This window comes from Nelumbo lutea, chromosome 2 (assembly GCF_056320005.1).
Source record: "Nelumbo lutea isolate HS-2025 chromosome 2, American lotus-T2T, whole genome shotgun sequence".
NCBI lineage: Eukaryota > Viridiplantae > Streptophyta > Magnoliopsida > Proteales > Nelumbonaceae > Nelumbo > Nelumbo lutea.
This window is the reverse complement of record NC_142685.1, coordinates 31,816,936-31,829,354: the sequence shown is the minus strand read 5'-3', so window position 1 is coordinate 31,829,354 and position 12,419 is coordinate 31,816,936. Positions and strand designations below refer to the sequence as shown.

The 12,419-nt window shown below is 35.7% G+C and overlaps 1 protein-coding gene and 1 long non-coding RNA gene across 2 annotated transcripts; one reads left to right on the top strand and one right to left on the bottom strand.

Annotated features, from left to right (window-relative positions):
• Positions 1 to 463: 463 nt before the first annotated feature.
• LOC148869657 (uncharacterized) lies at positions 464 to 1,773 on the top strand. Its single transcript, XR_016107825.1, has 3 exons — positions 464 to 753; positions 827 to 888; positions 1,012 to 1,773. It is a non-coding gene; the product is annotated as an uncharacterized LOC148869657 (long non-coding RNA).
• Positions 1,774 to 7,680: 5,907 nt separating this feature from the next.
• On the bottom strand, positions 7,681 to 11,394 carry LOC148869656 (small ribosomal subunit protein eS12-like). Its single transcript, XM_088969187.1, has 5 exons — positions 11,341 to 11,394; positions 10,472 to 10,513; positions 8,828 to 9,125; positions 8,103 to 8,168; positions 7,681 to 8,003 (listed from the first exon to the last, which is right to left on the bottom strand). The coding sequence occupies exons 2-5, from the start codon at positions 10,477 to 10,479 to the stop codon at positions 7,944 to 7,946; spliced, it is 432 nt and encodes a 143-aa protein (XP_088825313.1). The 5' UTR covers positions 10,480 to 10,513; positions 11,341 to 11,394; the 3' UTR covers positions 7,681 to 7,943.
• Positions 11,395 to 12,419: the final 1,025 nt, after the last annotated feature.

Genomic DNA, 12,419 nt, shown 5'->3' with positions numbered 1-12,419 from the left:
TCCATTCTTTCACAAAGGTATCTGAAGATTTCTTTCTTTGATTTTCCAAAGGAGGATGGGGGGCCAAGATAGATTGTGAGGTGAACTACATTCTTGATGCCCATGATTTTAGACAATTTTTTTTTTAGTTTTGGATGCATGTTAGGGCTAAACTAGATTTCAGATTTGGAAAGTTTCACCTTGTGTCTCGAAACTTCCTTGTATTTCTTTAAGGCTTCTAGTATCTTCCTTCCTTCCACATTTGCTTTGGAGAAAATGTATGAATCATCTGCAGAGAATAAATGAGTGATCGCATGACAAGATTGATTCATTTTAATGTCAGAGAATAAATTACATATATACTACTTCTAAAAGAACGAATAGCCTCATTTTCTAGAATTTTATTGAACAGATTCTACCCCCACCTATTTATGTATACAAAAGGTATATATGTAATTTACTTCGACTGTAATAGAAACCGAAAAAAACGGTTGTATCTCCCACGATCTCTTCCCTGCCTCCTACTAACTCTTTTAAGTTTTCAGAAGAAAGATGAATCGAGTTAGAGTGAGGAGTAGGATTTGGGGAATCGAGTTCGAGTTTGAAATTTACAGGAGGTGAAAGGGCTAGCTCTAGGACTTGAACTTGTTGCTCCACGTCTTGTTCACCCTCTTTGTTGGAAGAAGAGCACATCTGAATCGTCTTATCACATTTGCAATGTTGGTGTCTTTTCCTTCCCGTTTTCGGTGTTTCATTTCAAGTTCGAACCTGAAGGTAGAATGATACATTAAAGTTGGATTTGGGTGCGTTGGATTAGGATTCTTCTGCTTATTTTCATGTTTTTCAGCTTCGCCATTGATGATCTCTCCATTGGCTCTGAAATCACCGTTGTTGGATCAAATTCCTCAGGTAAAGGCTCAACCTTTCCATTAAATTTATCAGACATCACATCACATGATTCCTCCGTCTAAGGAAAAAAACCTAGAAAACTTACAGAAGTCTCTACATCTGCTCCTTCACCGCCTCCTCAAGGTCCGCAACTCAAATTCAACAAATGGTCAAAACAAGGATTTGCTCATCTCCGAGAAAACAGTTATTCAATGGAAGCATCCATAGTTTTCACTCAGTTTTCAACTGCCATTGCTGAGACTTTCCAATCTCCCTCATTGGTTATTCTTGGAAGATCTCGGATCAGAGGATTCTTAGGACAGAGCTTCAATTGATGCGGTGATTAAGCATCTTAATTCCCCTGATTTGAGAGTTGGTTGGGGTATTCATGTTGTGCAGGAGGTAAAATTGTTGGCCAAGAAGGGAGATCGAGTGAATCTAGATGTTGCCATCAACGAGCTCGTTGGCCTTGGCTTGCAAAGGTATTCCATAACCTTCTTTTAAAAAAGAACATGGTTTTGCCTTTGGCAAGAAAAACTGGGAAGTTGGTCCTTTAGCTGAACTGCTACACCTCATTCAGGGTATAAAGCCTAACCCCCAAATGGCAGATGAAGGAATTTGGTCATTGGAAACTTGAGGCAAGTTCTCTGTTAAATTCTTCTATGGAAATATCTCTCAATTGCAAGACAGGCAAATTATTGCTTTTCCTTGGACCAGAATCTGGTGTTTCCACATACCTCCAAAGATTGGCTTTCTTGTATGGACAGCAGCCCATGGTAGATGGAGGCCTGCCTATGTTTCTTATGTAAAGAGGTTCCTTAATCCATGGATTACCTCTTCATTCACTGCAAGTTTTCATGTCAATTGTAGGTTATGGGCCTTATGGCAATATCCTGCTTTGGTATTCATCTATGCTTTCCGAATACAGTCTTACAATTGCCGCAAGATTGAACAATTAATGTTTTGAACAGGAGTAAACTTTTATGTAACAGCTTCCCGGCTGCTATCATCTGGGCAATTTGAAAGGAAAGGAACCATCGCATTTTTGATAATAAATACTCCAATTTCGATGAAATCAAAAGTTATCATTTTGGCCTGCTATGTTCTTCACTCGGTGTACAAATGTTGTTTCAGGGTGTCCAACTAAATTCTTTTTTGCAAGTTGGATCTTCTTTTTAGATGATCTTTTTGTATAATCCCATTATAGAGGTCCTCTTTGTACAAGGGCCGATGTATTTTTGTTTAATCCTCAATACAATACTTTACCTTCTTAGAAAAAAAAAAAAAAAACCCTCTCTTATATGGTTCCAATCGATGGGGTTCCGTCTAATTTCATCTTAGATGTAGCTAATGTTTCCCTTGCTTTGTTAGGAAATGGAAAACATATCATGTGAGTCAACTCATGTGGTCATATTTAAATAATAAAAATTTAAAATTTGATAAAAATCAAAATTATGATAGTACAAAAATTTTGTAAAAAAATGCATAAATTCATGATGTTCTTTATTTACATATCGCATAAAAATAACTATGATAAATAAGAAATATTAAAAAAAAAAGAAAAAAATATTATTTTTGATGATGGGATGCAAATTTTAAATCCACCAACACACCATGTCTCCATTACTTTGTTTATGAATTTCATAAGGATATTATTATTGTTATTATTATTATTTGACATTGTTACATGCAAGGCATGTGCACATTTACTAGTCTTATGAAGCATCATTGAGAGGACTTTAGAGCAGAGTAAGAAGAGGCAAGGGGGGAGAGGGTCCCCCTACCTCAGGCCTCTAAAATGGGAGAAACTTCCACTTGGGCTTCCATTCACAAGGATTTGAAAAGATACAGAGAATATGCATTCCATGATCCAATTAGCAAAAGAATCACCAAAACCCAATTTACTCAGAACATTTTTGACAAATGGCCATTCAATCCTATCATAAACTTTGCTCATATCCAACTTGATTGCCACAAAATTCTACTTTTGTTTTATAGTTTTCATAAAATGAATTATTTCATGTGCAATCAAAACATTATCAAATATCATTCTACCTGGAACAAAGGCATTCTAATTTAGACTGACAGCTTTTGACAAGTAAGGTTTTAATTTGTTCACTCGGACTTTTGCTATGATTTTGTAGATGGAATTGCACAAGTTTATTGGTCTAAATTGGGAAGCAAGTTTAGGATTTTTGCAGTTGGTCATTAAGGCTATGAATGTTTCGATTAAATCCTTGTGGAGGGTGCCTTTTTGAAAAAAAAAATCTTCACTGCCCCTACTACATTGGGTCCCACCCAATTCCAATAATTTTGAAAGAAAGAATTTGCATGCCCATCTAGGCCCAGGGCCTTATGAGGATTCATTTGGAATAGTGCTTTCTTTATTTCCTCTTCCCTCCTTTCTGGAGGCACACATTGTCATTTGGAGTTATGATTGGTTGGATTAGGTCTAAGAGATCTTCCCCTTCTCTTGGATTTGAAGAAGAAAAAGGGTTTCTAAAATTATTCACCTAACCTTAGCCAGTCTTGCCTCGACTATTGAGTCAACGAAATTTCTTCTCTCCTCAACTCCACATCTAGCAGATTTTCCAACTCACTTACTCTGGCTTCACTAAAAGAGAAACCAAGTTTACTTCTTTGACTACTAGCAGATTTTACAATTCTAACTACTAAGGCTTGATTCTCCTCTATTCTTCTCTCCATCCAAGCTTCTTAGACTAACTTACCACAATTCTCATGAGTACTACACAAGTTTTCAAATCTAAAAGGCCTTTTTAGCTTACCCATCATAGGAGATGTGTCCAGACAAATTGGGATATTATCAGACCCAGTAGTTGTCACATTTACTACTCTAACCTCCTGGAAAGATTCCAACCATTTCCTTCTAGCCAAAGCAAGATCAATCTTTTCTCTTACATTTCCTTTACCTTCCATTTTATTTGTCCAAGTGTATTTCTCCCCATGACTAGTTAGCATCTTTAAACCAATAGATGCTCAAGAAAATCCTATTTCTTCTCAGCGTTGCAGTTGAAATTGGTTTTACCCCAATTTTGTCTTCTCTTCTAAAGATCATGTTGAAATCCCTTACGCAGATCCAAGGACCCATTACCAAATTTGTTGATCTTGACCACAGTTCTAAGAAGTTAATCCTCTTTCTTTTGTCCAGCTCTCCATATACGAAAGATATCACCCAAGGATCTTTCTTTTCTTCTTTTACACAAGCTGTTATCATTCTTTTCACGTAAGAAGTGAGTTCAAATCAGCCCCCCACATCTCCCACAATACATCCCCGTCGTGTATTGGGAATATCTCCCAATGATGACATCGTCATTTCTGGTATTATCATCGGGAGATGTTCCCAATACACGACAGGAATGTGCTGTGGGACGTTGTGGGGGCGATCTTGTGGGGGGCTGATTTGATCTCGGAAGAAGTGGCTTAGGTAACACAACTCAATCAACACAAAAGCCCTCCAAAATAGGTCCTTATGCACTCTGACTTCACGTTTATGCCTGCCCTAAGCCCCCAAGTCCATTATTCACATTATATAGTTTAGATTTTGGTTGTGTATTGGAAGGGGGATTTTAACTCATCTTGTTGATTCGTTTGGACTGGTTATCAAACCAAGCTCGAACTCAATACAGCTTGACTCATGAGGCTTGTGAGCTTAATCGAGCTTTTACATATACATATACATTTACATACATATCACAGTTGAGACCTTTTTTCTTCTGCTTTTTTGTTTTTATTTTTGTTATTTGTTATTAATTAATTAACTAACGAATTTTAATGTTTTCAATGCCCTGTTAGAAAATTCTCAGTTGGTGGTTTTATTGAAATGTGAGTCTTTTTTCTTGGAAGGGCATGCATCCACTTAGATTTACTGTTGCTTGATACAATGATAAAATTTTGGACTGATAGGCATAAGAATATAGGTTCAAGTCTAAGAATGACCACTTTATGCAAAAAAAAATGGTAAGATTAGTTCTACCCCAAGACATCAGATAGTTGGGACCAATATTGGGGACTGTCAAATTAGGGTCCCTCACAATCTGGTACAAATTTTAAAATGGTATCTAAAATATAGTAATTACTAGTGATGTATGATAAAATTGCATAAGAACTAAGAAGGGAAGCCTGCTCTCAGTAGACAGTTAAAGTGACTATGACTTTATTTTTTACGAAAAAAGGATTCACCAACCCTCATCAAAAGGCAAAAGAATTTTGTTGGGGTTTGGGAGGGGGGGGGGGGGACTCTTACAGATTACCCAGTCGAGCAAGATATTTGTTGTTTGGTTGGTGGGGTATTTTTTGGAATGATCAATCGTGTCTAAGTAGGGTCATTTATTAGACACCACCCATACTTTCATGTATTTATTAAAACCTATTTTTGGTTTGTGTATTACTAAAATATTTATCTATTGTTTGCAACTGCACGTACTTATCACTATTTTTTAGATAGAGTATAAAATGGCATTTTTAACCCTAACATCCATTCAACCATATTACTCAAAAGAATTAAAAAGATATTGATTTTGTCATAGAGCTGTGTTTCTAAAAGGTTGATATGATCATTGATTCATTGTTAGGAGTATTTTTTAAATTAAAAATGAAAACAATTCCTAGAATCATATCCTTGAGACCGGATTCAATCCTCACAAAATGATGTTCATACTGTATATTAAAAATATATTCTTTTAAATACAAATATATAAGTATATAGATATTTATAATACACGATTGCAAGTAACTGCAAAAACGGTATAAACGCCATTTTGTGAGTACCGAATCCAAATTCCACACCCTTGTATATTTTCCACTCACTTTAAGAGGTCACTTTACCACTAAACGTTCTCAAATGAAAACAAAAACTGTCGCTGAGAGAAGTGAGAAGGCCAATTAACTACAGAGATTGCAAATTATCGAGGGAGTGTTTCAGTAATATTGAAATTATAGGGTAGATCTTAGTGAATTCATGGGGTGTCCCCAAGTAAATCGCCCCTACAAGTACTTCACAGATGGGTTATAATACCAGGATAGGAATTGACTGATCTCCCTATGTTTATTTTGATTCATAAAATGAAGTCAAAATCAACAACACCCTTTTTATGATTTATTGCAAAACAAATGATTTTCTCAAAATTGAATCTGACTGACTATTGTAGAATATATGGGTACGAGATTTGGATCTTAGGGGCTATTTAGTAATGGCTGAAGTTGTTGAACTGAAAGGCTATCTTTTGGTAACAAGATTGTTAAATAAATAAAATTTTATGGGTATAATCATCTACCAAGCTTCAGTTTCAGCTAGGGGTATATGCCGAGCCAACTTGGTTCGAAAATTATCAAATCGAATCAAGCTTCATAATACTGGTTCGAGTATTATTATTTTTTAATATATTTTATTTATAATAAAAATAAATATTGATTTTTTATGTTAATTTATTTATAATATAAATAAGTAAAATTATAATAAAGTTTCATAATATATTTTTACTTATAATATTTCAGAATATTAATGCATTTATAATTTTAACATATAATTAAGTTTTCTAATATATTTTTATTTATAACATTTTAAATATTAATTTATTTATATTTTTTAATAGCAATTTATTTATAATTGTCTCAAATCAAGTCAAGCTTGAGTATGAAATTCAAAATTCAATCGAGCTCCAAGTTTTTGAGCTAAGCTCAACCATGAACCGCCCAAAACTCAACTTGATTACACCCCTAGTTTAAGCCATTAAGGAGCCACGACCTCCTTAAAAACTTGTTCGATAAAATAAAAAACAATAAGAAATACGAGGGGAATGGCTGGATTTGATAAAGAGGACATGGGTTCAAACTTCAAAGTATTGATACTCCCGTAACACAAATTTTGCACAATAAGCTGTGGTTGGTTGCAATGCAAATAAATTTGCACTGATGCAAAATCATGGCAGTGCAAATTATTGAGTGTAAATCCTGACCTATTTTTGTTTCAAATTGTAGCTTATTTTGTTTGATTGCAGTACAAATGAAGAAAATTAAGACATGAAGCAAAATAAAGTGATATCTAAAACAAAATTAAACAAGAATTTGCATTTATTACATTTGCACTCTCATGTATTTGTACCAGTGCAAATAAAATTGCACAGCAACCAAACATGCCCTTGAGAATTTAGGAGAGGGCTTAATTTGAAAGGAGTACAAATATATAAAATGCAAAACTATGTATTTTATATGTATTTGTATTCCTTCCAAATACGATATTGAAACTTTGAACTTTGAAGAGGATCGGTGTTTGGAAAATAACTAGAAAATTTACCAGTACTCACTCTTTGTAGCAACGACTCCATAGCATTTTCTGTGAAAATCATTTGTTATTCTTCATTTCTACATGCAATGATGAAGACCATTAGTAGAGGAAATATGTGGAGAATCCCCAACCCCAAGGAGCACGGTATGCCGTATAGATTCTTACTGATAGAAGACCGTAACATAATGACTAATGAGCACTGCGTAATAGAAATATGTGATAATGTGAAGAATCCCCCACAGCACATCCGTGTCATCTATGATAATATCTAAAATGATGATGTCATCATTGGGAGATGTTCCCAATACGTGGCGGGGATGTGCTGTGGGACATCCCATGAATTCTACTATACGTGGCAGGGATGTTATAAACATGAACAAAGTAATCTACTATTTCCAGCAAATTGCTTTGACACCCTATGAATTCTAACAAAGACCCCGCACTACAAAGGTTTTTAGTTGAAGGGCTATACGACTTTGGACCACTTTTGGAAGCAAACAAGACATGGATTAAACAACGCATTAACCCAAGTTACTATTTGAATAGGAAAATGATTCACCGGTCCCAACACGAAACTACAAAGTAATTTCTCACGTAAGAGACTGAAACGATAAGAATTACTTGGTTACATTTTAAATCAAGTATGATAACCAATCAAGACTCAAAAAACACTCCCAAAAAGATGGGGGTTATCCTCAAGCTACCAAAAAGGGAAAAATGTCCCTACAGATTCAAATTTCAAACTCTGTTGCAACTTGAATTAACTACTCACTCAGTGAGACTTCACGTACTCCTGGACAATATGAAGACCCTCTGATTCCTCCCCATAGTCCTGCAAAATTCGTAATAAAAGGGTTCATCAGCTAAATCTACTTCACAAAGATACAAAAAAAACAGATGCACCAAAATTTTTCCATTTGTATAAATATACCTTAATGACAACGCAGGAGCATCCTACCACTTTCCTCGCCTTTCCCTCTGAATCAATTTTACACAACTGCATGGAAAAAACACCGGTCAAGGAAATCAATAGGATCTCTGGAGAAAACAAGAAAAAACAAACAGGCATGGAATATGGGAGGAGGGGTTGGGTAAGCATTTCATTTGTCTGCAACAAACAACAATCTAATTAAGAATATAATAGGCACAATAAACGAGGAAACTAGGACTACAAAATGGTAGCTTCCAGTTGCATAGTTTATCGAATAGAAAATCTGAAAGCCAAACCATTGAACCAATGGACTTTTTAGGCTTCTTATGCTAAACCAAAAGAAATCTAGAAAAGCACCATGCACAAGTACTTCTACAATTTTAACTGGGTGTAAATGACCCCAACTTTGGTAACATGGAAAGATCTGGCCTATCAACCTTGCCAGATCAATCTTTTGGATGAAGGACTGACTAATGCGTATAAGGTGAAATGATTAATCTTCTGATCCATATATAAATCCTATACTCAACCCTGAACAAGCTCATCGTGCTACATGGGTGACACCGGGGACAGTTTTTCACTAAACAACTTGACACCAGAGGGCATGCTCCAAAAGAAGATTGTTAACCAAACTACCAAAACAATAGCTCAAACAAACAATAAGACATTGCAAGGATTAATAGAAACACAAACATATTTAAGTGACAAGGATTTTGTTCACTTACACCAGCCCACTCTCCGAGTGTTTTAGCACTTGGCACCGATATCAAGCTTACATTGTGGTCAGCGCAAAGTGCTTTGACCAGTTTAATGTAGTCTGGCTGGTTGCAATCCTCGGCCAATACACAGAGCTGTGCAGCATGTTTTTCAATCACCTTAGCTCCTTCATGAAGCCCTCGTACAAGCCCACCATTAGCTAAAGATTTCTTCAGAACAAGCTGCAAGGCTGTCATGATGTCCATTGGCTCCCCTAAAGCAGGAGCAGCAGGAGCAGCAGTCTCAACTGCAGCAGCACCATCCTCACTGCAAAAGCAGTAGACAGGAGCAAGTAAGACAGACATACAGAAGGTTTCTTTTCTAACATAAAGAAAGGAATGAATCAGAAGTAATACAGATAACAGAGACTTTTAATTTACAATGGTAACAAATCCTATTAACTGAAACCAACCCACAAAATCAAGACCAGAGATACAACACTTCTCATAAATATTATTGATTGCTATAGGAAAAAATTGCAGTGCCTTGTTCTTAAGAAAACTAAAAACAAAAGTACAAACATTTTTGTAAAAGAATTAATCCATTGGTAGCACCACCGCATAACCATCTAAAATTTGACAACAGCTCATCCGGCAATCCATGACTCAATGATGGGGGAATTTCAGGTTAACAAGGTCTTTACCATGTAGGTTCATAGCAGTCCAGTTGGAAATGCCTACTCTTTCAAGTTTCAGGATTGATGTGATAGTCCATCTCTTTGGGCTTATACCAAGAATGCCTTACATAGGCATAAGAAGATCATCTAATGCTACCCAATGTAGCAGATTCCCTTGGATACTTTGCTTCTTACTCAAAAAGATCATATATCTTCTAGCTGCTTTAGATGTATTCCCAAGGAGAAGAACTATTTGGCTAATGGTAATATATTAGCTAGATCTATGATGGCAAGCATTCTATTCTCTGACAAGTTTGCATGACCATAGGGAAAAAAGAGCTAAACCCCTTCAGCAAAACCAAAATATCACAAATACAAAGTCAATAAAGTCAATCTTGATTTTGATGATCCTTTACTCCATTTTATGAAGAGTGGGAAATGCCATCTAATATGGCATATGTTTCCAGTTCCATCATAATAAATCCTTTATTAATCAGTAGACTGATACACCTTGCTTATAACTCACAAGAAAGAAGTGTTACAAGTTCCTAACAGAAGGCTAACTTCAAACTCTTCAAGCACCACACCCTCCAATGCAAACTTCCACCACTGTAACTGTCATTATCACCAATGCCATTTTTTTCTTAAATATCTCCAATGCCAACATGCATGTTTTTGACTTCACCTAATACAGATGAACACACTCCCAAAACAAAAGCAAGACACCACCCATACTGCAAAGGCAGCTAAAATATTAACAAAACAAAGTTCACGATTTCATTACCACAGTCATAAGACTCTCTTATGTGTATGATGTACAAAATACAGACAACCGATAAGCTTTACTTGTTTTAATACACGGATGGTAGACGGATTATACAACAAACAATAATTTTACCATCCAAGGAGGCACGGCTGGTCATGAATATAGCAGAAACCTCATAAGTAGAAAAGAATGAAAAGCAATGGAACAATAAAGAATTAACTATTTGCTTACCCTGACATCTTTACGGTTGAAATTCAGATTCGAAATCTCTTCCTGGTGCCAGAAATAACAAGGCAAAAGTATCAGATAAGAGGGGGAAAATCCAATAAAACCAAGCATAAAAGAATAACAGACCATATATCAATTTCGCGTAAGCATTAGCATAGTTTTTTCACTCTATGTTCGAATAAACAATTGAACTTACAGTTAAATACATGCATCATTTACCAACCGAAACTGTTAAATACATGCACTAATCACCTCCTTTCCATAACCATTCTTCTTTTCAATCAACACCGAGTTCACTCGGTTTACCATGCTTCCTTCCCAAGATATCATCCATAACATCCAAAATAACAGACAGAAATTTTCTTAAAACAATACCAACCTAGTAAATAAAACGAACATAAAAAAAAAAAAAAAAATTGTAAAACAAGCACTGTCATCCAAAACAAATTATTGAAGACCATCAGCAAGACAGAAAATCACACCCATTCAACAGAAGACAAAAAAAAAATCTCCACTCAAACAAACGGAAATTAACGCTGTAGATGCACTGGACCAACAAGGAGAAATGAACAAACAGATCACTGATTCCCGGCAATTTCTATGATGTCGTAAGGGTATGATACCGGAAGAATTTTGACCGATTGGACCCTCCCCCCCAAGTAGAATTTGGATGAGTACCAGTTGATCCGTTTCCTCTTCTATGATACCGGTTGATTTGTTATCAGTTTTTTAATTCTCATGCCTTGTTGGTATCATAGTCGGAGAAACCCTAAATCTTCAAAATTTTGAAGAATGCAATCAAAAATTAATTTATCTTGAATAGCAGGAACACTAACGATCTTAAACTGAGAATTAATGGCCGGGTTTGTCACCTGAGCGATGAGGTCACAGAAGTCTATCTTTTCTCTGCGTCTCGTGCCGCCGTCGAGAGGTCTGTGCTCCTATCAACTGTAATTTATCGTGGGCCAAAACCCTAAAACCCGAGAACGGTTCCCGACGATAGACCCAAGATATGCTCTGCCAGCGAGTTTCGAACTCTAACGATTCAAGCTAGCTCGTCATAGCCGAGCCTGTCGCTTATCTCCGATTCTAACTCGCAGGACTGTCAACGGATCGAGTATGGATGGTTACAGTCCCGAACCGATTATTAATCTGGACAAAATTACGGATCCAGAATTGTCCCAGTTAATAGCCGGGTCTGACGAGTTCACATCTACGCCCCATAGCACATCCCTGCCGTGTATTGAAAACATCTGCCGATGATAATATTAATTCCAATGATATCATCATCGGGAGTTTCCAATACATGGTGAGAATATGCTGTGAGACATTGTGGGGTGCAGATCTGAACTCGGGTCTGACAGATCTAGACTCGATAGACCCGATTATACTTAAAATTATATTTGTTTATTTAAATAATAGTTTAAAATTCAAATTTTGGTAATACAATCTCAATAAATATGATAAAAATACTAAGTTATTTATACTTAAATAAATTAAACATTTTTAATTAATATTATTTTCTATTCAATTTACCAATTCAAACATAAGATATGATAAAATTATAAGAAAAAAAAAAAAACTTTGGGACCTAATACAAGAGAAGAAAGGAGAGAAAGGACAGGAATTTTAGGACCTAATGATCAGATAGAGAAAGAAAAATTATCTAAACTCTTGTCCATCCCTAAACTTCAGCCATGTTCAACCATTCAGCTATTATAAGCATTCTATCGGTGTCCATAAATGGTTGCAAATTCTCTACAATTAATCAAACCCATTTGCTGGAATCGTTTGCCTTAATGATACCTTGAGTTTGCTGGTTTATCTTTAGGTTGAGTTTAGAATAAATATAAATACAAATATGTAGAGTGCAAAACCTTATATTTTGTATGTATTTATGTTGTACATATTTGTATTTTTACAACCTTTTCATAGCTTTCTTCCTTTTCTC

What these genes read in the sequence shown, in the direction of transcription:
- LOC148869656 (XM_088969187.1), bottom strand. An exon ending in CACTCGGAGAGTGGGCTGGT is followed by an intron (nt 8,169 to 8,827) that starts GTAAGTGAACAA and finishes TTTTCCATGCAG; the next exon opens with TTGTGTAAAATTGATTCAGA. An exon ending in GCTCCTGCGTTGTCATTAAG is followed by an intron (nt 8,004 to 8,102) that starts GTATATTTATAC and finishes CGAATTTTGCAG; the next exon opens with GACTATGGGGAGGAATCAGA.